This window comes from Podarcis erhardii (genome assembly GCF_964252035.2).
Source record: "Podarcis erhardii genome assembly, chromosome: 11".
Taxonomy (NCBI): domain Eukaryota; kingdom Metazoa; phylum Chordata; class Lepidosauria; order Squamata; family Lacertidae; genus Podarcis; species Podarcis erhardii.
This window is the reverse complement of record NC_138501.1, coordinates 28,835,521-28,862,302: the sequence shown is the minus strand read 5'-3', so window position 1 is coordinate 28,862,302 and position 26,782 is coordinate 28,835,521. Positions and strand designations below refer to the sequence as shown.

Genomic DNA, 26,782 nt, shown 5'->3' with positions numbered 1-26,782 from the left:
TATGGTTTTCCATGGATAGTGCCATGTGATGAAATCTGGGGTAATATTCTTGACTACAGTTCTTTCCTGACATTTTCACAGGGAAACAGAAGCCCACATGTGTGTAATGGGTGGCAACATGTCCAGTGATGTTAACTGTTGTGTCACAACACACCCACTGAAATTCAGCATGACATGGCAGTACAGTATGTTGATGAAAAAGCCACAGTTCCTTAACACATTGGGTAATGCAGTGTAAAAGGAACATTAGAAACTGGTATAGAAGCACTAGCATTGTAAGTAGGAAAACTAATGCAATAATGCCCATGTCTGAATGCACTCTCTGTCTAATTAAGAACCCTGGAATATCAGTGTTTTGTGTGTTTTTGTGAGCGTGTGCAGGTGACAGGGACCTGCAAGAGGAGACAGGCCAGTGAGTCCATAGAATCATAGAATTGTAGAGTTGGAAGGACCTTGAGGATCCTCTAGTCCAACCCGCTAAAGTGCAGGAATATGCAGCTGTCCCATATGGGGATCGAACTTGAAACCTTGGCATTATCAGAACTACCTTCTAACCAACTGAGCTAACCAGGGTCCATACACACTTCCCCCTCCCTCACATGACTGTATATATATGCGATGGGGAGAATGGATATCTAGGGCTTGACTTCCCGACACCCACACATCAAATCTGCACAAGATGTAACCCAATAATTTGAGCGCAGCCTATCAGGCCTGCCAGTAACTCATTTCTGCAGCTCTTGTCAAGCAGCAAAAACAGAAGGTTGACAGTGGTTGGCTCCACACATGGCTGGTGGGCTCTTTTTTTTTTTTTTTTTGCTTGGTGAGATAGAAATTATGCAGGCTTCTGCTCTGTATGTAGATCTGTGTGACACTCCTTGGCTTCTTCCGTGTGACACAAACCTTTCAGAAGTTTTCAGAGTATGGGAACACTTTAAGTATGGTGTGAAGAGACAGAAGCAAGGACCAAAGCGTGCCTTGGAGGAGTCAGTAGTTTTGAGGTTCTGGCAGCCAGTCCATAGCAAGCGATAATGAGCTCATCAAGAGACTGTGATTAATTGAATTTGGCCAAAATTAACCAACTGTGAGCAACAGAGCAATTAATCAACTGGCAGTAATGTGGTGAAACTGGCAAAGTTAATTAAACCAAGAGGAGAATATTTAAGCAGCAGCGTTTATGGTGAAACTAATCAGTGTTCAGCAATTAACGGTCCAGCGGAGAGTTTCAAAAGATGGGAGATGAGTTGATAGTGAACAATACAAAGTGCAAGTACAGTATATGTTAGGGCTGCTGCAATAATTTCCATCATAGCTTGTTAGCTGGGCATAGTAAGGAAATGCTCACTTGGGGTCTATGCCCATCGATAGGCCATGCCGCAACTTGGGCTTTTCAACTTCACTAAAAACAAGTAACATACCAGAGTACCATGGCTTCTCAAAGACCAAGACTACAATCCTATGCATAGTCACTAGTGAGCAAGTCTAGCTGCCAGTGTGGTGTAGCGGTTAGGTTGTTGGACTAGGACCTGGGAGACCAGGGTTTGAATCCCCAAACTGCCATGAAACTCACTGGTCAGTCAGTCTCAGCCTTGCCTAACTCACAGGTTTGTTGTGAGGATAACCTGGGGAGGAGTAGAATTATGTATGCTACTTTGAACTCCTTGGAGGAAAGATGGGATGTAAATTAAACAAACTGAATGAATAAAATGACACCAACCTTTGGAAACAGGAAATGGGAAGGCAAAACTACCCTGATATAAGCATCAAAGTAAACAGTGCTATAGCCTTCTGCTTGAATGAATGTAGTTATTTGAAGTAGATTCAGCAAATCTAGCAGTAGAGGTTGTTTCCTGTTGTACTTTTTCTACAATCTTGTTGCGGTACTTCAGTTCACATAAAATACTTGGGGTAGGATTTATCCATTAATTAAACCAGAAGGAACAACATCTGCATGTCTATTTTGGGGAGGATTAGATTAGAATCTCTGCAAATTTTGTGTCTGAAAAAAGGAATAAGACTCTTCTAAGTGAATAGAGATCCCCAGGGCTCTTTCACAGCAGCAACAGCAGATGAACAGGAAGAGACAAGCCTCTGATAGACTCTGCGGCCCAAGGAGCAAGGGTTTATTACATCTTTGATCACAACAAGAAGACTTTGAAAAATGGAGGAAGGAGCAGGGGACAGGCAAAACTTCCTTCCATCAAGGAATAAACAGTTCTGACAAGCAACGTAAGGATGGGGAAAGTCACAGCTCTTAACAGACTCTATTCCTATTCATTTTTCATTGCAAGTGCTCCAAGCTCAGACATGTTTCCATCCAAGAAGCATCTCCTTGAATCTCTTTTTTCTCAGATTACTTGTGCACACACTGGCTTGATAAGAGATTGAAATTGCAGCATGCTCTCTCAGAGCTATGCAGATGGTTGCTCATCTACTCATTGGAGGCTGCCTCACACATTACTTTTCCAACTTGTAGACCCCCCCCCCAAAGTGTGCATTCATAATGAGCCATAGCCACATGACATGAAAAGCCATAGTTTATGGCTTACCATGATCGAGCAACATGCTAGCGCATGCTGCTCAGCCACTCCTGCTTTAAGCTTTGTTCTTGGCTTGCTGCTTTCATTTTGTGGGAAACCATGAGCACCATTTCACATGCAACACTAAGGCAAGTCTTGTGGCTTGTTTCTTGCAGCTGTAGACAGGGCAGAGTGAAAGGAGGGTGACTGAAGAATGTGCATAAGCATGCTGCTCATTCACAGTTTGTTGCTGTGACATGCAAACCATGGCTTACAGTGACATTCAACGTGTGAATGTCAGCATGAGTGATCCTCAGCACGAGAGCCAAGAGAATCAAATGGATCATAGCCATCCTTTCCTCTTGTTCAGTGAAAGACATAATCAACTAAGGCAGCCTCAGTCCTTAACCCTGACCGGAAGGTGCCTTGAAATGGGTCTAAATCAGGTCTTGGGGCCAAACACAGTTCTGTCTGGCCCTAAGGACTCTCCACAAACTTCTCCACTTACTGGAGATGCTTGAATGCTTCTGTCCACTGGTGCATGTTCCCTGAAGATTGACCATAGAAGTGCTGCCTTGGGAACACCTGCTGCCTGAAGAAGCAGCCTCACCCTGCCTAATGGGTGGACAGGCCCTGTATCTGTCTATCAAAATTAGGTCACTTTAAAAAGGTTTCACATGCATTCTGTGTGTTCAGGGTCCATCCAACTCCACTGGCAGGGCAATATGTTGAAGAGGGGTGAGAGAATGCAGCATGTTGTTGCCTCATTCTGGTTGGGTTGCTTCCAAATGACCTAGAAATAAGCTGGGTCAGCCGCAGCCTATTCACCTGAATAGGAGGGAAGTACCCCAGGAGTATTCTTTTTTTAATATGCCTTCTCACTGAATGTATTGTGCTGCTACTGAAATCGGCTGGCTAATATTACACAGGATTAATAAAAATTCACCCTCTGAGGTTAGATTCCCAAGTCATTCTGAACATTTGAAGTTTTCTTATTATCTGCTAATGAACTGGAGTGGTGGTTTGACTTTTTTTTTAAAAAAAACCCCCACCCATATTAAAAATGTATAGCTATGCCTTGTGATTTTTATTCACATTATCTTAAAAATGATGCTGACTTTACCTAAGGCTTTGGCTTTCTTCAAGCTGGAACACGTAATAAATGTGTTAAGGGTGAGAGCAACCGTGTGAAAACAGGAAATTGTATCCTTTAAAAGAAAGATGAGAGAAAGACTCCTGAGTGAAAACTGGGGTTGAAATACAGACTGCCATCTTCTCTTCCAGCTGCAACAAGAGCCTACCATTTTGTCCAAAGGGCTTACGGGCACCTGGTTAAAAAGTAGACTCAAATACAGTGGTACCTCGGGTTAAGTACTTAATTCGTTCCGGAGGTCCGTTCTTAACCTGAAACTGTTCTTAACCTGAGGTACCACTTTAGCTAATGGGGCCTCCTGCTGCCACTGCGCTGCCGGAGTACGATTTCTGTTCTCATCCTGAAGCAAAGTTCTTAACCCAAGGTACTATTTCTGGGTTAGCGGAGTCTGTAACCTGAAGGGTATGTAACCTGAAGCGTATGTAACCCGAGGTACCACTGTATGGTGCATTTGTTCTCCCAGTATATGGCTAGGAATATAATTAAAAAACCAGTTACTTTGGGTGCTACTGCAATGAAAGGCAATGCGTTACATCCAATTAGAGTAACTGAGTATCCAACTGAGGATACAGGTTGGTCAACTGGAACCATAGTTTTTTCAGAGATCGTGCCCCAGGCTTTTCACCTTGGTTTCCATATGAAGAAGATCATTTCTGCCAGCTGCTATAGAGGGGTGTTTCACAATTCCACAGTTTCAACATTAACCCCTTGTACTGCATACCCTCCAAGTGTTCTGATCTCTGAAGGATTGTCCTGGAATTGCAGAAGACATCCTGGCTTCTGATTTGATCCCAGAATGTCCCTATTTTCCCTCCTGGTGCTGAGCTCAAGGAGGAGGAGGAGATGGAGCTTGTCCCAAGCAGTGGTTGCAGTGGCTACAAAGGAGCATCCGTGGCCTCTCCATGGCTGCCACTGCCAGCCTCCTCCCTGGGGCAGTTTGTAGCAGCTGCTGGAGGTGGGCAAAGAGGAGGAGAGGCTGCCACCATCAAGACCCAGCTTTGTGTGACTTGCCGGCTCTGAGGGGCAGGCAGAGGGCAAGGTTGCCCTGGGTGGGAAGAAAGGGGGAGCAGAGCAGAGCAGAGCAGAGCAGAGCAGAAGGAGTTCTGATGCTTTTTTAAAAAATGCTTTGTTTATCTGTGCCCAGTCTTGCCCCTTTCTAAAATTTATTTATTAGTGTGTGTTTTTCTTTTTGTAAATCTATCAAATAATGGAGGTGGTGGGCCTGTGTGCTGTGTCCCATTGGTTTGGTGGTGTTAGCAATCACCCTTCTTCTGAAAGGAAATGTTCTGCGGGGCGTGGGGACGAAAAATTGGGGTTGGGGAGTGAGAAATGTCCCATTTTCATCTGAGGAATGTTGGAGGGTATGGTACTGGTACTGATCCACCAAAGGGAGGATTTGTTGTTAGACACCCCTGTTTGGGGGAATGCCTGTGTATAAGCATGGGTCAAGGATCAAAATAGGGGTGGGGGCTGGTGTTGATCTAAATAACTCTGGCATGCAACACTGAATGCCATGCTGTGTCTTGCAGTCAATTTTATTTGTTGTCTTGGTGTTAGCTCTGGTGACAAGGAATTCTTACAGCATTAGAACAAAAAAAGTCTTTGTCCTTTTCATCCCTGCCAGAGACAACCAATGGTGTGAAGTTGGGACGGAGAAGAGGTAAAGGAAATTTGGAAAGAAACATGAACTTGGAACTTCTTCAGCAGCAACTTAGTACTCTGAATTATATGCATTTTTTGTTCTGAGATTAACATTTGGGCTCCATTTACTATGGACCAGAGATTTATGCCTCCCAAGCCCTAACTCCTGGTTTTCCAGTCTCTGTCCATACCCATTCCATTAAAAACTGCAGAATAGTATACATAGCTACTTCTCTCCAACATGAAACTTGCCCTTGTGGATTACCGTAGCAAAAAAACCAAAAAACAAAAAACAACAACAAAAGGAATAGCCCATTCCCCCATATAGATCTAACACCCCAAAACTTAAAAGAGTGATCAAAGTGTCATGTTTTGGCAAAGCCATACAGAATTTAGAGAGACACACATCAAGACTTGTTCCCACAGGGAGGAATTGCATTTGGATTGACTCGCAGGAGAGTGAAGATAGCAGGAAGGGCAGCTAATTGGCTCAACTATCGAAATTCCAGTGTCAGAAAAATTATTAATTAGGAGAAATTTAGTTGTGTACCACCAGGTCCTTTGTTTTAGGAATCCCTTGGGTTTGCAGGCCTCCCTTAACTCAAACTAACTACCACTGCATTACTAATACTACGTGACAGTGATGAATGTGGGTGATTTGTTTCCTGCAGTTCTGATCATGTTATAGTGGAAATCTAAGCTCAGCAGTGAATGTGAAGGAAATGTTTTCTGGAAACACCATCATGCTCTTCCTCTGCTTCATTGTTGTTGCTAAACTCCAAGAGAAAGAGAGAGAAAGAAACTGATCGTCTTAACTACCGTATTTTTCGCCCGATAGGACGTACCGTCCCATAAGGCGCACCTAGTTTTTTTTGGGGGGGGGGGGAAATAAAGGGAAAAAATTATTTCCCCCCCAGGCGCGGGAGGCCTGCCCGAGCTTCCCCCGACCCCAGCCCCCAAGCAGACAGCTCTCTGCAAGCTGTGGGAGCCCAGCGCTGGCTCCCGCTGCTTGCTGAGAGGTCCGCGAATCCTGGACGCGCTGAGCTCAGCGTGCGCAGGCTTCAGCATGCAAGCAACTCTCCGCAAGCAGCGGGAGCGCTCCCGCTGCTTGCGGAGAGGTCCGCAAAGCCTGGAGAGCGAGAGGGGTCGGTGTGCACCGACCCCTCTCGCTCTCCAGGCTTCACCGAAAGCCTGCATTCGCCCCATAGGACGCACACACATTTCCCCTTCATTTTTGGAGGGGAAAAAGTGCGTCCTATAGGGCGAAAAATACGGTAATTCCTTTCTTATTATATTCCTTATCATGTTTTCGCTGTCCTTTTCTCTGCCTCTCCTGATCTGGCCATCTAAATTGAGCTGAAGGGGAGGAACCTGTACACCTCCAGATTTGGTTGGACTTATAAAGTTTTGTCAGCCCCACGCAGCATGGCAAGTGGTCCAGGATGATGGGAGCATCTAGTAGGCTACAGCAGCATCTAGTAGGCTACAGCTTCTCCACCTCTGATGTACATAAACCAACAAAGCTGGTTTCAGAATGTGACTATGGTCTGGCTGTTGTTGTTGTTGTTGGGTTTTTAGGTATCAGGCTTCTCTCATTTTCTCTGTAGTATAGAAATTTCAAAATAAAGTATGCTCTTTTTGTGGAGTAAGGGAAAAAAAGGAAGTGGTGAGATGGAAAAAAGAAAGTGTTTAGGCAAGGTCCAGAAGAAGGGCAAGTAGCAGGGAATCCTCAGTAGTGGACTAAGCACAAAACTATATTTAGCCACAGTTTATAAGGTGCTTTGTTGGTGGAGTATGAGTTTCCACTGCTAAGTACTATTTGAAGGGAGAACCTTCGCCTTTATTGGAGGGTGTCAGAAGGTATTGGACACACGGCTTCCCCCAGAGAATTCTGGGAACTGTAGTTTGTTAAGAGCACTGAGAAGTGCAGCTCTGTGAAGCATAACCTACAGCTCCCAGGATTCTCTGGGGGAAGCCGTGTGCTATATAAGTGATTTAAATGTATAGCATGAAAGAAAGAACTAGTCTGGGTTTCACCACCCTTGACACATGGTGACTTAGAGCACCTGAAGCAAAAAATGGCAGAGGGCTGTCCCCCAATTAAAGGATATTAATTAATCACAACTAATCAATCTCAATAATATGACTTACCGTAACTGATTAATAAATGAAACTGTCAATTATTCCATATGTATTGAAGCACCATTCAACTTTTTTGTTTAGGTTATACACACATCAGCCATAGCAGGCATAATGAGAGAAGAGAGATTCCTCGTATGTGGTTATGGGGAAACACCTATGTTAATGGCGCTTGTCACTTGCAGTCTGTGTGACTAGGATGGAAAGGCACCACTGGATAGAACCACTTGTCTAAAGAGCTAGAATAAAGACAACGAAATAGCCTGTAATTGATAAATATATATAATTACCAGATCAAGTATTTACTTAGAAGCTTTTATAAGACCACAGCAGAGTACATTTAATTTATTTTGTGTTTTCATTTTTTGTAGGTCAGGATGTTAAAAAATCTCTTATGGATGTGTTGGACCTTAGCCATAACAGGTGCACTTCACAAAGGTAAGGACATTGTGGACCAGGAATATTTGCTGAAGTTGGCTTCTGTGAGAATTGGAGACATTGTCCTGATGTTTTTTGGCAGTGGGAATATGGCAATTATTCTGAAGCAATTAGTCTGACCTCCATAACTTTAATGTGCATTTGTGTGTGCAGTTCCTCTGCCTTGATGGCTCCTAGTTACACAGAAATGAAGGAAAATCTCTGTATATTTATTTATTTAGGATTGCCACTTCTTCCCCGCTGCTTGACAATGAAAATAACTAAGGAGTAAAAGCTTGTGCCGTTATCAACCTACGATGTTGGGGGAAAGAAGCATCTCAGCACCATGCAAGAGCTAGCAAAGGTTCAAGAGTTCCTGTTGGAAACAGAGATGACAGTGCTCTTCTCAGATTATATTCCCAGGGGGAATCAGCTGGGGAGAGAGCACTCTGTTCCTCATGTAACTGCTAGTTAATATTCTGAATGGGAGCTGAATAAAGTCCCAAGTTAATCCCTAGTTTCTCAAGGTAGGACTGGGAGACAATCCTGCAGCAAACCTTGGAGGCCCAGTGCCAGTCAGTACCAAGCTAGAAGGACCAATGGGTCTGTTTCCTATGTTCCTATGTTGTTCTTGAGTGGTAGAGTACATGCTTTGCATGTAGATGTTCCTAAATTCCTCCAAGTGGGGCTAGGAAGGACTATTTTCTGAAACCTTGTGAAGTCGTTGTCAGTCACTGTAGACCAGCAGCAGACAACATGGTGCCCTCAGAATGTTGTTGGACTCTAACCTCCACCAGCTCCATCCAGAATGGCCACTGGTCCTGTTAGCTAGGGATGATGGGAGTTGTAGTCCCAAAACATCTGGAGGGCCGAGTTTGCCTATGCCAGGCCTATAGAGGGGGTGCTAGCTTACTTTAGTTGTTTGTCAATTATTTAGCTACCCACTGCTGCTGTGCCTATAAGAACAGCTTGTTGTGCAGCCATTGTGAAATGAGACAATGGTTATCTTTATTATATGCCAACTTTTGCACGTCACACACATCAACCAGGCCTGTTATCTTCTGGTCCGTTGGCAAACCTAATACAGTGGTACCTCAGGTTAAGTACTTAATTCTTTCCGGAGGTCCGTACTTAACCTGAAACTGTTCTTAACCTGAAGCACCACTTTAGCTAATGGGGCCTCTTGCTGCTGCTGTGCCGCTGGAGCACGATTTCTGTTCTCATCCTGAAGCAAAGTTCTTAACCCGAGGTAATATTTCTGGGTTAGTGGAGTCTGTAACCTGAAGCGTATGTAACCTGAAGCGTATGTAACCTGAGGTACCACTGTATTGCATTAATAGTTGATTGTAGCTAAACCAGAACACCTAGATTTACAGTACAAAGCGTTTCCCACTGGGTTCCAACAGGACAATACCTGGTAAATAAGCATAGGATTCCAGCCTAATCTCAGACTGGATTATGGTGACTTCAGATGTTACAATATTGCTGTATGGAAAGAAGTACAACTTTTGATCTCACACATGCACATTGCTACATGATTATTCACATGTGACCATCTACACAGAGATTGCATGGTGATTCCCACACAGAAGTGTTTTCTATGTAAAGAATGCTGTACCTTACGTTGCTTCAGTTGGTTCAACTGGTTTGTGGATTAACCATTGGCAGACTTTTATGGGCTATATGTTCCACTGAGGTGGAGATTTCCATCATGATTTGCCCTGTCTGTTGCTAAGGTGGTACCTTTAATAGCAAGCTAAATGTATGTGTGACGTGAATGGAGGCATAATTTAAATATTTGCAACTGGGTGTAATCCCCTAACAGGAAAAAGAATGTATAAAATCAAAATTAATTGACCTGCCTTACACTTTCATATTTTTCCATATTAAAACCCAGTTTTTCTTAAAGCCTCCCTGCCACATTTCCCCTGAAATGTGCAAATACCATTTACCATTTCAATTACGACAACAAAAATACATTTATATTGAAAATAATAAGGCTCTTTGTAGGACGACTGCTGTTGTAATTTTATCAATGGTTTTCATCACTGGCCTGGTTTCCACACCATGATAAACAATTAAGCAATTGCATCTTTAATCAGGGTTTCTTGTGAATGGGTCATGTCCTGGGACATACTGCTCAAAAGTCCCCTCTTCACTTTGCTCACAGGCCATGCTGGGAGCAACAAACCGCAAGCCTTGGCTTCCCTTGTCATTCAAACCCAGACTAATGGTTTGTTTCTCTCCAAACAAAGCACAAGTGGTAGCCAGGGTTTGTTCTTGGCCTGCTGCTTGTGGTTCATTTGGGGGAAACTAAGCACAAGCCTGGGCTTGGATGCCAAGCATTGTGGTTTGTTGCTCCCAGTGCAGCACGTCCGGGAGTGGTGGAAGAGCAAACAGAGGGACTTTTGAGCAGTATGTACTAGAACACTGCTCATTTGCATTCAACCATAGTTAAGCATTTGTGATGGCTGCTTTAATTTCTTTTTGGGAGCAACTGGCAAGCGAGGCAGCGGTGCCACATTATCTGTTTGAGAGCCTCATTTCAGAGGCTCAAAATTGCTGAGTTTTGCCCCAAAACTTTCATATGGGGGAGGAAAGACTATCCAGATATAGCCTCCTCCTACACCTCTCCCTTTTCCTCTCATGGCATCATCATAGAATCACAGAATTGTGGAGTTGGAAGGGTCATAACCACAAAATATCAATACTGTGCCTAGAAGCTGCCTCAACACTCCATGATTTCTCCATTTCATCTAAGGCAGCAGCTAACGTATGCCTCTTACACCTCACCTAATTTAAAGGGAATGCTGTTATTTTCCCCTTTTCTGTTGTCCCCTTTTCTGCTCCCCTTCAATTTCTACCCCACTCCACCTTCCACAGTCCCCCCTCCCCCGACCCTTTCCTTTGCTTTGATTCCCACCATCAGGTAAGGTTGATTTGAGCGAAGTAGTACACGTGGCAGCAAGTCGCTGAATGCAACCTTGGCTTCCCTTTGTTGCAGATTGCATATACTCATTCCCAACTTGTTCCTTTTGTAAATCTTCACCTGCCCCCTTTCCCTTGGCGCAGTGGTGCCATTTTGTGGTTTGCCTCAGGTGTCAGAATGTCTTGGGCTGGCCCTGGTCAAGAGATTTGTAGATGCCTCAGGGGTGGAATGGCTATTGCCTCTAGCTCTATGGTATTTGTTTCGAAAGGGCCAGTGAGTATTAACAAGAAGCATGTATTGATGTGTTTGTGGGTGTTTCATGCTACTACATTCAGATGCATGTGCCCTCTTAAATATTATTGCTGCAGATGGAATGTACATTTGCCTAGTTTCACATGATTTACAGCCGGAGCCTGAACAGTAACTAATCCTTCACCATGCCTGGTTTACATCCTCCCTCTCTTTACTGTACTGAACTCAGACCACAAGCCATCTGGCGGAACAGAAAGGTTTTTGTTAGAATTCAATTTATTACCTTCATTGTCAAAGCCTCATGCACGTTTCTGCTGGTAGACCTGGATATTTCTGCAGATCTGCTCTCGCAATCTATATACGTTGACCAGGTGATCCTAATGGCTGATTTACATCTGATGAAAGTCCTGCACAGAAGGCACTTCCATGTTGGTAATAGCTGGTGACCCCATTATGTGTACCTAAGGGGTGTGTGTGTGTTGGACAGGGGAAGAAGAGGTTCACATAGTAGTTAAGGGGCTGTTCTTTGCTATATATTCAAAACTGAATTGCAAAAATTGAGGGAAGCTGTGTGTTTCAAAAACATTTGTTGTAGATACTATAGAATAGAATAGCCTCTTCTGTAGAAAACCTGTATGTAGTCTGAAACTATAAGTTGGTTGGTCTTTCTGTTGCCCTTTCCAAATGTTGTCCTGGTCATCCATATGTAAATCATCACCGTTGATGATTGCATGCATATGTATTGTATGATGTGAACTGTCACCTGGAAGCCAAGATTGCTTTCAGCGACTTCCTGCTTCATTTACTACTTCGCTCAAGGAACCTGTATTTCTTCACCCAAAGTGCAACTGATTTATGGAATTTCGTATCAAAATATGGGGCAATGAAGACTAGTTTAAATGACTTTAAACACTACTATGTAAACTCACCCAAAATATACCTCTCAATGGTTTATTAGACGTGATTAGGAATGCTTGGAGAATTTGTGAATTCTGATATAAAGTGGCCTGAATCTAATCTGCTGGGCTAATGTGCTCATTGAAACATAGATAGCCTTCAGAGCTTACACTTATCTGAATTTTGTGATAGTGCTTAGAGTGTATTTGGACCACAAAGCACTGATGAATAGTTCTCAAACATGATAATCTACATACAAGTATAGTGCCTTCCATGTACTCCCTTTTGGGAGTTATGAGGCTGTTCAAGAGACATGGGCGGATCTTTGGGTTACAAGCTGGCATCGCAATATCCTGGAATAATTAATTTGTGGAAGGTTTTTCTCTAAGGTTTTTCTATTTTGGCTATAGAATAACAAGCACATATGGATCTGTGCCTTCATAGCTGATCATGGGGCTGGGGGTTGCTCAGATTAAAGATTTATATTTATTATAGTTAACAATATGGTCATAAATTCTACACATATTTATCCAGAGATAAAAACCAACATATAGTTAGCAGAGTAAAAACTTAAACACATTGCAGGATCTACCAAAATAGACCAGAGGCAATTGTATCTCATCCAGTAGCGCTTTACTGCTACTGAAGGCAAATAAGCAAAATGGTCACAAATCCAATACATACAGTGGTACCTCGGGTTACATACACTTCAGGTTACATACGCTTCAGGTTACAGACTCCACTAACCCAGAAATATTACCTCGGGTTAAGTACTTTGCTTCAGGATGAGAACAGAAATCGTGCTCCAGTGGCACGGCAGCAGCAGGAGGCCCCATTAGCTAAAGTGGTGCTTCAGGTTAAGAACAGTTTCAGGTTAAGAATGGACCTCTGGAACTAATTAAGTACTTAACCCGAGGTACCACTGTACAGGATTGGCACTGCCCACAAGAAATCCAGTTGCAGCAGACTTAACTTAAACGTACAATAACTTATAATAAGACTAAAACCTTAACACATAGATACATGCTTCAGAGACAAAGTTCTGCAGAGATGAAGGGTGTTGGTATTATGGTCATAGCAAAAGTCTTTGTTGCCTCTCAAGTGCTGAGCATCTTAAAAAAAAAAAAAAGACAATTTTTTGCAATGGAAAACAAGATGAGGTTTAACAGCACAGATTTTTAACTCAGAGGTCTGAGTCCTTTGAATAAGGGAAGGCTATGATTCTGATTGAGGTCAAAAAGGAGAAGAGATTTTATTCAGTGTAGAGGGAAAAAATGTGACTGTGAGCTCCAGGAGGTGGGATACAGAATTTATAGCTTCTCTGGGATCCCTGCCTATAACTACCTCCCTTTAAATTAATTAAACAGCTCAACAGTTCTTATAACTGCCTAGCAACTGAATGCATTAGCTCTCTGGGTGGAAGACTATTACCACATGTTCAAGAGGTGATTGTTTTGCAATATGTTTTGTGCACATTAACTAAAGAGTGGGATCCTTAGGCTCCCTCAGTGATGGAACGGAATTCATAGATAAAGACAGAGGGGGTTGGTGTAGAACCTTATATTTGCCAGGCTATACAACACAGACCCTCTAAGTGTCCCTTTTTTCCAGGGATGTCCCTGATTTAGAGAGGCCATCCTGGTTTCTGATTTGATCCCAGAATGTTTCACTTTTCCTTAGGATGTCCTTATTTTCATCTGGAGGGTATGGAGTTATCCACCCCCCTAGCTGTCTGAAGGAAATCCTCTATAGGGAAGCTTGTTTAATGTTTTATTATGTTTTTATATATGTTGGAAGCTGCAAAGAATGGCTGGGGCAACCCAGTAAGATGTGTGGGGGTATAAATAGTAAAATTATCATTATGGAATGTGATGTCCCTATTTTCATCAGAGAAATGTCGGAGGGTATGACAACAGTGCTAGTTTGGTAAGAGTGCTGTTCGGAGCCCCCTTTTCCTCTCACAGAGCTACAATTCACAAAGTGGTTTAATGATCAACCCTTTTCTTTTAATCAAGAAACTCTAAGCATTGCATTTCTATGAGATGAGTAGGGATCTCCTAACAACTCTCAGCACCTCAACAAACTACAGTTCCCACGATTTTTTGGGGTGTGTGTGTGTGTGAAGGCATGACTTTTTAAAGTGCTTTAAATGTATGGCACCGATGGGGCTCAAGGCTGCTCCATCTCTGGCTGACAGCCCTTCTGATTTTGGAGACTGCTGTAATTGGTTTACATTTAAAAATGTATACATTCAGAAACAACATTCAATAAAATTTTCCAGAAACTAAACAAAAACAAAACAGTGTTGTATGAGAAATAAAACTGAGTAAGAGTACTTAACCAAAAATAAAAAGTAACAGTCCAGGATAGCTTGTGTAAGCATGAGCTTGTGTAAGCATGAGTTTAATAGTTCAGTTAGTAGAGCATAAGGCTTAATCCTGGAGTTGTTGGTTTGGGCAAAAGATTCCTGAATTTCAGGAACTAGATGACCCTTGTGGTCCCTTCCAACTCTATGATGTAAAGGTCTTTACTGTCTGCCTCATGAATTACTTTGGAGGGTACATTCCAGAAGGTATGTGTTATCACCAAGAGGACTTGCTTCCTTATTGTCACTAACTGACATTCTGCTAGTGGTGGAACAACAAGCAGGGTCCTCTTGGAAGATCATAATGATTTGCTTGGTCTGTACCAGGAGAGGCAGTCTATAAGATACCCTAGTCGCTAATCTGCAAATGGAATGCCCCCCACCTCAATGTCAATAGTATCTCTGATTATTTTATTTTGTATCAGTAGGCAGAACAAACATAATCCACACTACTATGTGTTGTGTCTAGCTGCCTGCTCTTGCTAGAAGGCTGAAGATATGGGTCCATATCTCAAAGAAGTGAATTTTGCTATAAGGTACACTGTGTCTTATGATTTTCTGCTCTCCTCTAGGAGTTTCTGCTTTGCTCTCTTCCTTTTTTGTTGTTGCTGCATTTATTTATGATATAATACTTATGCAGCCTGAGCCTAGCCATGTTGGGGGGCTCAGGAGGAACATCTGGGGTGCAGGGCGGGGGAAGAGTGTGTTGTTGCTGCTACCACCACCCTGCCCATCAGCTTCTGCCTTAGGGGCCCCCCTTGTTTCTTCTATTCACAACCCCACACCTGCCAATAGCCCCGATTTTTCTGATACATCACTGATTGACAGAAGCCGCCCTGGCTCCTTATGTCAATCATCTTATTTGAATAACCCTACATTTCACTATTCCGAGAGGTTTGTTTTATACACCTCTGTCATGTCCTGTTGTCCTTACCTCTAATCTAAGTAGCCCATAACATTGTAACTTTTCCTCTTAGAGGAGCTGCTCCTCAGTGTCTTCAAGTGGTCCAGACGCCAGTGAATTAGGTCTACTTGCAAAGAACTGTTCTCCTAAGACACTTTTACAGGGACAAGTTTTTGGAGGTTCCCAGCCTCTGTCTCCAGGGCAGTGATTTTCAGCAGCATAAAACCGTTGATTTACTACCTGACAGAACAATTCTCTTAGGTTTCCTTGCAGGCATGCTCTGAGCTGGAGTCTCAGCAGTTGTTGGCCAGCTTTCCAAGCTTACCTCCCAGCAGCTGTCTGGTGGGTCTTTCTTCCTGAGCCTCTAGCACATTTTTTTTTTTTTAATGTTCTCCCACTTGGCTCAGTAGTGCTTCCAGCATGATGATAAATGCTGCAGAACTGTGAAGCTGTGGCCTGCTTGCACTTACCTAGCTTTCAGAAAGTAGCTGTTATGTCTCAGCCTCTGCTGAAACAGCAGCCCTCACTTCCTCATGTGTTGTGATTTAGATTCTTGACTCTGCAGACTTTGGTCGCCTCTCCTTGACTCTGCTCGCCCTGCTAGGGAAAGCTCCCCCCCCCCCTAGAAATCTTTTTGATGTCGCCCTGATCTTGCTCAGATAGATATTCATTGCCTGGCAAGATGCAGACTTACATCTGAGTGAAAATATCTATACAGTGGTACCTCAGGTTACAGATGCTTCAGGTTACAGACGCTTCAGGTTACAGACTCCTCTAACCCAGAAAAAGTACCTCGGGTTAAGAACTTTGCTTCAGGATTGGAACAGAAATCGTGTGGCATCGGCGCGGCGGCAGCGGGAGGCCCCATTAGCTAAAGTGGTACCTCAGGTTAAGAACAGTTTCAGGTTAAGAACGGACCTCCGGAACGAATTAAGTTCTTAATGCGAGGTACCACTGTACACCGGGCTGGCCAGAGGCAGCCCCCAATTTGAAGCATTGCCCAGTCTGTCAGGTTTAAAGATTTAAAAACATTCAAAAGAAAGAGCAGGCACTTTGGAGTTGCCCATCAGCCGTTAGCATCTGACCAGCAGAATGAGTAGGCATGCAGGTCACCTGGTTAGTCTTCCTCACTATGGTGAGATGTATTATATTTCTATTTTAATTATGGTAATTATATCTAAATTTGCATCTGTGCAGGACATATAAATATGTACACGAAACTATTATGCAAATCTGTGTCCTCATTTGGTGGCGATGCATAAATGACCACCCTAGTGTACACTGCATTATTACATATCTTTCGACACTGCTGTGTTTTGTGAGAGTGAGCACATGTCCTTGCAAAGCCTTTACCCATTTTTGGACATGTGAACTATCACTTAGTATTTCCATTTCTTTCTTTCTTCCTCTGAAAGGTTAAGCAGGATTTCTGATGTGCTGGTGAAAACTAATTTGGCCAATTTCATGCTATTTGGTTAAGGTTTTCTTATTCATCTCTAGACTTACTTTAAATGTGTATAAGTGACCTTAACAAATATTTGCACGAAATATAAACATGCATCATTATTTCCGGCACCCCATTTCTCAGGAGAGGTGGCAGTGCCAAGCTGAACATATGGTTTAGGCAAATTTATTTTGCTTTGAAACATCCTATCTCTAGAAGTCTCTGCCAATTAAAATGGATACTTCAGCAGACAGGGCAATAAATCATTCCTGAATTGGGAGCATGGACTGCTACAGGAGCAAAAAAAATCACAACTCCATTATCCCCCCCTTCCCCAATTCTTCCCAGTTACAGGTTTGAGTTGATAAATCTGAAAGCTAGACCAGAAAGAACTCCCAGGGAAAGCTACCTTGGGCTGCCTATTATGGAATAGTTGAATATATATATGGCTACATTGTCATTTTTTGTTCTGTATTGAACAGAAGGCTTGTTCATCATGCATTGTGGATGGCTCTACTATTGGGTACTATGAGCTTGTTGCTTCACATAACTGATTCTGTGTATCATGAAATAGCAACTGATGGTTATTGAATTTGTTATAGTTGTGTTTTCATAGAGCCGTAGAATTGTAGCGTTGAGAGGGGGACCCCCGAGGCTCATCTGGTCTAACCCCCTGCAATGCAGGAATTACAAATAAAAAGTCCATGACCGATGGCCACCCAACCTCTGCTTAAAAACCTCCAATGAAGTAGACTCCAACACCTCCCTAGGGAGTTCGTTCCTCTGTCAAATAGGTCTTGCTGTCAGCAAGTTCTCCTTGACGTTTAGTGGGAATCTCCTTTCTTGTCACTTGAAGCCATTGGTTCAAGTCCTACTGTACAGAGCAGGAGAAAATAAGTTTGCTCCATTTACCATGTGACAGCCCTTCAGATATTTGAAGATGGGTGCATGCAGTGCTTTGTTCTGGGGTACTCAAGAGTATGCAGTACCGACACCCCCCCAAAAAAATATTAAAAGTGTGGCACGTACTGTAACAACTTCATGGTGAATACCAGCTCCCTTTTCCCTAAAAATAAATAAAGCATTGGAAGTACACATGCACATTCAATGGCTAATGGCATCCATGTCACTCAGAAGGTTGCAGCCGCAGAGATAAGAAAAGAAGAGTCGTTCTGTTGTCTGGAGAGGTCATTTCCTGGTTCGCGTGGAGAAGCCGTTTTCAACAAAGCCCAGCAAGGGAAACACGCCACTGTATTGAGGCAGCACTGGGTGTAGAAGTTTTGTGCCTCTAACAAATTTGCACCTGGGGCAACAGCCCACGCTATGCCACTGATTCCAGCACCTTGTTCTCACAGAGGCCAACCAGTTGAATATGGAAAATGAATGCAACAATACTATCCCCAATTGGGATTCCCAACAGCTTGTGATTCCCATCATGGCTCTTAGCCCTGTGTGCTTTGTTTTCTTTATTCTCGTTTGTGTATCTTAGTATGCAATATCTTCTCAACCTACTCTGTATTTCTCAGCGTACACATAAAATGAACATTTATAAAACATCCCTGGCTATTACTACATGCAAGTAAATGCTGTTTCCTAAACAGCTAAATAACTTACAGGTGTCGGAAGTGCTCATTTCTTGCTTTGCACCGTTGGTGGCCAGCACTAGTTCACAGATATTACGTTTCTCAATTGTTTTGAATTAATACATTAATTCATTTTGAATGGGCTTTTAAGGAAGGAAGGACGAAGTTCGCTTTTGTATCCAGGGCTGTCAAGTCGCATTGAATAACTTAATGAGGGATTAAGGGTTGGCATTCAGTGTTAGCAAATGTAAAGTTTCGTCTCCAGACATGCTGCAGGCAGGTTAGATGAACAGTAGCCAGCATTACCCTTAAGGATATTCTTTTGTTGTATGGAAACATTTTGCAGTAAAGTGTTTGCAGCTGGAGATGTATAAAACCATTGTAAAAGTCCTTTAATCAAGCAGGGACTATCCACGTGCTTTCACTTCCTCTTTGGGCCCTTCTCCCATAAAATGCCGTGGGATGTTTTATTTCAGTGATATGTTAAGCCCCTAGATTGGAAAGGCAATAATTAAAAGGCAATGATTTGTTGCCTGGAGTGTTTTTTTCTGGAAATAATGGGAATGTGGCTGTTTCCTCTAGATAAATGTTAAAAATAAACCGACACTTGCTTAGAATTACCAGATTATGTATTCTTTTAAAATTTTACTTTGCTGAGTCTCAATAAACATTGAGCAAATCTTAGCAATGCAGTGTGCAAAGTTAGAACAATACAATAGTTCTAACCAGAGTGGTTGCTTGTATACACTAGAAAACAGCACCATGTTTTTTTAGAATAAAAACCAACCTCGACCTGGCAAAAGGTCAGGATGAGAGCCTGGTACATGAACCAAATTTCCAGATCTTTTGGATCACAACTCCCACAAGCCACAGCCAACATGGCCAGTGATCAGAGATGATGGGAGCTGCAGTCTAACATTACTGGAGTGCACCACAAGTTTATTCTGTAACAAACTTAAATCTGTGCAGTATCAGCTGGGCCCAAGCAAAGGGATGGGTGGGTACATTTGGCTTTAACCAGGCCCAGAGCTCCAGGGGAGGCCAGGCCTGGGCTACATGCCCATTTCTGTGAGGGGGAAAGACAAGTTGATGGTGCATTGAAGATTTCCATGTATTCATACATGATATCCAGATCTTGTGAGATTTTCTGGAAACCGTGTTAGGGCAGAACAAGTAATACAGTGGTACCTCTGTATACCAGGTTACAGATGCTTCAGATTACAGACTCCGCTAACCCAGAAATAGTACCTCTGGTTAAGAACTTTGCTTCAGGATGAGAACAGAAATTGTGCCGTGGCGACGCGGTGGCCCCATAACAGATTCAGGTTATGAACGGACTTCCAGAACAAATTAAGTTCTTAACCCGAGGTACCACTGTATTCTGAAAAGCGAGCCACTGGCCTAGGCTGTCCAGAGAATGAAAGAACCCCCACTGATGCAAAGAGAAAAATCATGATGAAAGGGTCTTTGGAGTTGTGTGTTTTAACTCCAACAGCATGCTCTTTCTCTCCCCACCATCACTGTGTATAATATCTGTAGCAAAATATTCCTCTTTCAGCTGGCTTGATGTCTGCATTCAGTTACTGAGTAAATGTGGAGTCAGAGAGAGGGGATTTGTACAGTGGTACCTCGGGTTACATACACTTCAGGTTACATACGCTTCAGGTTACAGACTCTGCTAACCCAGAAATAATACCTCAGGTTAAGAACTTTGCTTCAGGATGAGAACAGAAATCATGTTCCGGCGGCGCAGCGGCAGCAGGAGGCCCCATTAGCTAAAGTGGTGCTTCAGATTAAGAACTGTTTCAGGTTAAGAATGGACCTCCAGAACGAATTAAGTACTTAACCTGAGGTATCACTGTAGTTTGAAACACAAAGGAAAGTATGTCATCCTTTGTGTCATGCCCTCTCAAGAACTACAACTCCTAGTGATCCATAGTTCCTATAAGCATTTCCTGTGCACAGGTTGGAGAAACCAACAGGGCACGGCAGTGGAAGGGAGAAATTATTCACAGGAGGAGCCAGTGCTGCTGAAAATATTTACTGGGCCCAGGATGTAGTTGAGCACATGAGATAGACCTCTGATCTAAAAATTGCGCTGAGCCACGGACCGTTGATCCAAGGGACAAAGAATGGTGCTGAAATGACAATTGTTAGGGCTCTTGGGTATGATTTACATACATACATCTGATATTGCCCTGTGTTGCTAGAAAGACAAGCTAGGGAGCCTGACACACATGAAGCTTTAATAAAGGGACCTGAAGAAACAATTCATGCAGGTGACAACCATTTCGCATGGCGGTTCTGTCCCCAGCCCCTGCGTGATATCGGCAGAGTTCGCATAAGTGTGCCCCACTCTGTTCTTCCCTTTTCTGCCCCCATCCTTTTCTGGACCCAAAAAGATCCATTTGTTGGTGATAGCACGCCTAAAACGCTTGCCGCCTGTACAAATTAATCTCCCCATTTTTCAAAACAGACAAGGCCTTTTGCTGGAAGAGAGTGAGGAAGGGACCCTGATTTCAATCTGTATCAGTCCCGGCCCTTCCCCGTGGGAAAGAGGGGCTGCATAATATTTAATGCTGTATTGTTTTTAACACTCGATTGGAAGCTGCCCAGAGTGGCTGGGGTAACTCAGCCAGATGGGCGGGGTATAAATAAATTATTGTTGTTGTTGTTGTTGTTGTTGTTGTTGTTGTTATTATTATTATTATTATTATTATTATTATTAGCCTGTATCGAGCTCAATGAAATTAGGTTTGGCCATTGCTGTTAACTGTGCTCTCTTATGCTGCAAATATGAGGGAATTCTCACAGACCCTTTCACGTGGCCTAAGAGTTGTGCAGGAGCTGATGGGCTGTGCAGGCTGGTTCTCACCGCCACCATCAATGTACCCATTGGCCACTCTTCCTGCTGTATTTTGGATAGGATGGCTGTGGGAAGGGACTGTACACATTTGGTCAGGAACCCCCCTCATGAAGGAGCTTCTTGTACATGTAGGGCCATTCCCACAGTCACCCAGTTCCTGGTTGGCAGAACTTGGGCTATGTGCTGTGTACTCATTCTTTTAATGTGTCAAGGGGTTTGAGTGACTGCCCTGCTCCAAGGATTTAAATTAATGTCTTAAGACAAAAGGGATGATGAGAAGATAACAAGTGACAATGCCACCAATGTATATGGGTTGCTGTTTATTTTACATAGAAAAGCTATCCTGAGGTGACTCTTTCCTGTAAAGGGGACCCCCCATAACTGAGATTCCATATTTTAAACGCAATGTTATTTTTCAGTGGCTGGGTTTTATGAGGCTCTATTTGTCATACAGGGCCTCACTCAGAAGAGGGATAGGCAACTTTCAGTCTTCCAGATGTTAATTTTATTAAATGTATATATCATGTCACATGCCTCAAAGGAGTCCTGAAGCAATTTACAGGACAATAAAGTACAAAAATACAATTTAAAAGCCATTAAAACAATATGCTCCTCCACTTCTCTTCCTATGGCTGTGCTCAAACCTGGGGCCATGGTTTGTTTCCTTCAGATGAACCATAAACGATAACCAAAGTTTTAAACTATGGTCCAATGTGACATGTCAGACAGCTGTTTGAATCAACCAATTGTGGCACACTTTCAGCTGTAGTAATAGAAGTGGGCTATTGTTGCTTGAATTTTAAGTCTCTGTTGATTTTGTGTAGATCAGCTTTTGCCGGCTCACTTATATGCTATTTTCTTTTCCAGAAAAAAGCCCACCGGTGAAGGGTTTGCTCTCTGGAAAAGTCATCCTCCCTTGCTTCTTTTTGACCTTGCCTACTTTGCCTAACTACCACAGTTCAAATGAACTTTTCCGGATTAAGTGGTCAAAGATCGAACAGGATAAAGGCGGAAAAGATCTAAGAGAAACCACTGTTTTGGTGGCTCAGAATGGGAAAGTCAAGCTAGAGCGAGGCTACAAAGACAGGGTGTCTGTTCCGAGCAACTGGGAAGACATTGGTGATGCATCATTGACTATGGAGAAATTGCAGGCAAGCGATGCTGGGGTTTACCGCTGCGATGTCATCTATGGAATTGAAGATACCCAAAATGTTGTCTCATTAGCTGTGGATGGTAAGAATACACTTTTGTATTTGTTCATCTGCTTTATCAGCTTCAAATTACAAAATGAATCATTATATATGAATGAACTAGCATGTTTAATATGTTTCGCAAAGCTTTTCCTGTTTGCCAGCAAGATACTCTTATATCTCAATTATCTTCTTAGCCTCCCTTTCTACTCCTGCTGTTTCTAGTTTCCTGGGAGAGTCAGTCTAAGGAGACAATGGAGTATGGTGGGTGTGGCCTTTCCTTCTATTGTCATAAGTAGTCTGCCAGTAAGTCCTATTACTACTGACACTGGTTGTTCTCCATCTTTTGCCTCTGGGCTGGCAATGGTGGGAGACAGCTGTTGTTTCGTATTTGGCCAGAATTGACCACAAAGCCTCCAATTGCTGATCCTGCCTTGCTTTTGGCTGCTTCCAGACCATTTGCTTATTGAGTGTCCATCCTGATTGGTTTGCATAGTGATGATGCCAGTTACTTAATGGCCATTCATTCTGATTTGTTTCTGGGGAGGTTAGATGACGTTGCATCAAAGCAAGTGTTATCCCACATTTTCCAGTGTTTTTCCTCCTGTTGCTATTGATATTGGAAAAGTTCTGATCTTTGGGGAAAGCAGGTTTGTTGTAGAAGGTCTACTAATTGGTTATAATTGCACAAACTGAATATGCCAGTATGTGATTGAATCCTACTCAAAATTAGTGACAGTCTGGAAGTACTTTCTGCTTTCTTCCCAGATACTGAGTTTCCTTTTACAGATAGGTAGCCGTGTTGGTCTGCCATAGTCAAAACAAAACAAATTCCTTCCAGTAGCACCTTAAAGACCAACTAAGTCAGTTCTTGGTATGAGCTTTCGTGTGCATGCACACTTCTTCAGATACACTGAAACAGAAGTTTCCAGACCCTTCTATATAGTGAGAAGGTGGGGAGGGGTTTTGTTTTGTTTTGAGTTTCCTTTTATTCACCTTTCTTTGAAAGAGAGATGATTCCCCACCCTAAATTCAAAGCAACCCCTGTATTCATTGAATGCAGACCCTGCTCTTACTATGCCCAATCTAATCCCTTTTATGTCTTATCTATTATGATACTTCTTAATATTCCCAGTTGGGCTTCATCACTTGTTTTCATTTTTATCAAACGTAATGCTGTAATCTCTCTGTAGTGGTTAAGAGATCAGGAACTGGACATGGGATGGCACCCTCCTCCTTCTCTTATCCAGCTTGAACCACAGTTAAATATTGCTTCCTCACTGTACTTAAATCACTAGTCCTTTTTACCAGGAACTGATGCCCAAGGTGGAATCTACATATATGTTGAAAATGTTCTGAAAATGCTTTTTTAAAAAGCGTTTTTAAAAATAAATGAATTTTCCATAAGGCTCACTATCTAGTGTCACATTGTATATTGTACTTAAAACACACTTAAAACGTTTTATTTGCAGCTGTATAGCTGAGTCCCATGTTTGAGGCTGTTGGTTAAGAGAGAAACTTAGTTATTATTAACTGTAGTTAACATAATTGCTTATGTAAACTTCAGTGTGACTAAAGCTGCCAGGCCATGGGTTGAGGGAATGCCAAGAGGTCAGGGAATGGGGGTCTCTTACTGCTCATCATACAGTTGTAGCATTGAAAGGGACCCAAAGGATCATCTAGTCCAATTTCCTGCAATGCAAGAATCACAGGTAATTGTTAAGGCACCATTTTTGACATCTACCACCACAGTAGCTTCCTTATATTATGGTGCCAAATTCATACAGGAAAAATGAGTTTAAAGATGACTGCATGGTGCAAAATAAAATCAGATTTATAGTACAGTACTTAATCTGGCACACAGAAACCCCAAATACGAACATTTCTTCTGCCCTCATCACATGTATAATGTAATCTAGATGATACTGCTACAAAAGCAGACATTTAGAAGCACACAAGGTGATCCACATCATACATAGCTGGGGGCAAGGAAGAACTGAGTAGAGTAAAGCAGATGACTCAAACCAAGCTAAATGCAACGCTGAAGGCTAAAAATAGTAAAGGATGTTTAGGGTCCTTTTTCTAGCAAAAATTCCCAGGTCTGTTCTTCCTGGCACTCTTATGTACCGTATTTTTTGCTCTATAAGACTCACTTTTTCCTTCCTAAAAAGTAAGGGGAAATGTGTGTGTGTCTTATGGAGCGAATGCAGGCTGCGCAGCTATCCCAGAAGCCAGATCAGCAAGAGGGATCGCTGCTTACGCTGTGCAGCGATCCCTCTTGCTGTTCTGGCTTCTGGGATTCAGAATATTTTTTTTCTTGTTTTCCTTCTCTAAAAACTAGGTGCGACTTATGGCCTGGTGCATCTTATACAGCGAAAAATACGGTAGGTCTCTGACTACACAGCAAGGGAACAACAAATGAGCTCCTTGAGGAGGCAAGGAGCCCCATGTTCTGTTTCTGTGCCCTTGCATAGCTACTCTTAACTTCCAACCCTGCCCAGTGGTGCTGTCCCCGCCTTTGCATGCCCATCTTGCAACATCTCTAGCCACTGTTCTTGATCCGTCCATCCTATAAACTTTACAGGGAAAATGAGGGGAAGGTTCCCATTTGCTTTTTGTGCAGGAATCGGGATTGTGTCACAAAAGATGGTCAAAGTTGAATACAAGCTGGCAACTTCCCCCTTTGTTTTTCTTAAGCCTGTGGTGTTTGCGTGCAGAAATGAGATAATATGTCTTCCTCATGATAATAATAATATGGGAAGCATTACTCACCACAAATGATCAACTAAGCTCCCTCGTTTCATCAGACTGGTTGATAAGTGATGGGACTTTTTATATGCAACAAAATATGATTGTCTGTTTCCTTTGCATTCCAAGGCTACACAGCATATCATCATATTTCTAATCTTTATTATTTGGCCTGGAGAGCTAGAAGCATATAGTCTAACCTCAACAGAGCGATTGGAGTTAACCAGAATTAATCAAGGTTATTGGGGTGAAAATAAAATTGAATAGATGGCATTTATGGAAAACCATAATGGCAGTATTTAATGGGGAGAAGTATTTAGCTCAGTGACAGATGGCATAGTCTCAGGGGAGAGCATTGTAATTGAAAAGCGCATTCATGCTGTGGAGTAAAGATTCCTATAATATCCACAAAATAAAAATTGATAACCACTGCTTCAAATCAGTCAGGTATAATGATATATCATAATTTTCTTTGTATGCTGCCTTTCCACAGAAAGGAGCATGCTAAAAGTAAGAAGCCACCCTGAGCCTACATAGCTTTAACTTAAAACAAAATAAAAAAATTCCTTCCAGTAGCACCTTAAAGACCAACTAAGTTAGTTCTTGGTATGAGCTTTTCGTGTTATTTTGTTTTGACTATGGCAGACCAAAGCGGCTACCTATCTGTAGCTTTAACTTAGTTAGCATTCATAAAGAAAATTCCATATTGCAGGGGGTTGGACTAGATCAGTGTTTCCCAACCTTTTTTGGGCAAAGGCACACTTGTGTCATGAAAAAAATCTCGAGGCACACCACCATGCCAGATGGGGAAAGGTCACTTTTTACTTATGTAAAAAAAAATAAAAAAATAGTAACAGCATAGAAGGTAATGGTAGATGACTGTTAGGGTCTCCCCCCAAATGCAGAATTCTATTAATATCTTCCTTAGCGAGCCGCGTTAACCCCTGTAATGCTTTCTATAGAGTAAGCATAGGGGACACTGGGGGATGTGGAACCAAGGGGGCAGTGGGCCAAAAGAGTTCGGGATCTACTGCTTTAAACAGAAATAAGAGCCAGTGGGTTCTACCTTTTTTAAAGTATCGTTTCAGCGGGGACAGCAGTCCGGATTTCCAAAAAGCGGCGCTTTTTTGCGTCTGAGCAAAGAAGAGAGAGAGGGGAAAAAAGAGAGAGAGATTGATTTGTGGCTGCGCAAAGGGGGGAGGAGCCCAGGAGTAAAAGTAGGAAGGACGAAGGGAGGGGAAAGGAAAGTTAATAGAAGGAAAGGCGGGTGGGAGAGAAAGAGAAAGAAAGAGGGAAGGAAGGGGGGAAGAGAAGTGGAAAGGAGGGAGACCGAGGCGGGGGAGAAGCGTCTGGAGAGTTGCTCCGAAGTTTGGGGCGCCGCGGGGGTGGGCGCGCGTCCCAGGAGGCGGAGGCCAGCCCGGGCTGGGAGCCGCGCCGCGGCCCGGGGGCGGTAGGCGGACCGCGGCTCCTAGGATGTGGAAAGGGGACGGCGGCGCAGGGGGAGGAGACCCGCACGCCTAGGGCAGCGCGCAGGGGGAGGGGAGCGGGCCGGAGGCGGGTGAGGGGGGCCGCGATCCCGCGCGCCGCGAACATGGCCTCCTTCCCCGCGGGCCCCGCCGAGCCCCCCGGCCGGGGAGGGCGGCGCGCCCCCGCCGCCGGAGGAGAGCAGAGGCAGGAGGAGGAGGACGAAGGCGCTGCCGAGGAGGCGCGCCAACTTCTGCCAACTTCGGCGCCC

General features: G+C 43.2%; 1 protein-coding gene across 3 annotated transcripts in view; it reads left to right on the top strand.

The window, feature by feature from the left end:
* The window catches only part of VCAN (versican), a 128,793-nt gene that overhangs the window by 9,938 nt on the left and 92,073 nt on the right, over positions 1–26,782 (top strand). For all 3 annotated transcript variants that reach the window (XM_081881162.1, XM_081881164.1, XM_081881163.1), the window contains exons 2-3: positions 7,824–7,890; positions 21,977–22,342. In XM_081881162.1, coding sequence (XP_081737288.1) covers positions 7,830–7,890; positions 21,977–22,342 — 427 coding nt within the window. In that variant the 5' untranslated portion in view covers positions 7,824–7,829. The remainder of the gene's footprint in view (positions 1–7,823; positions 7,891–21,976; positions 22,343–26,782) is intronic.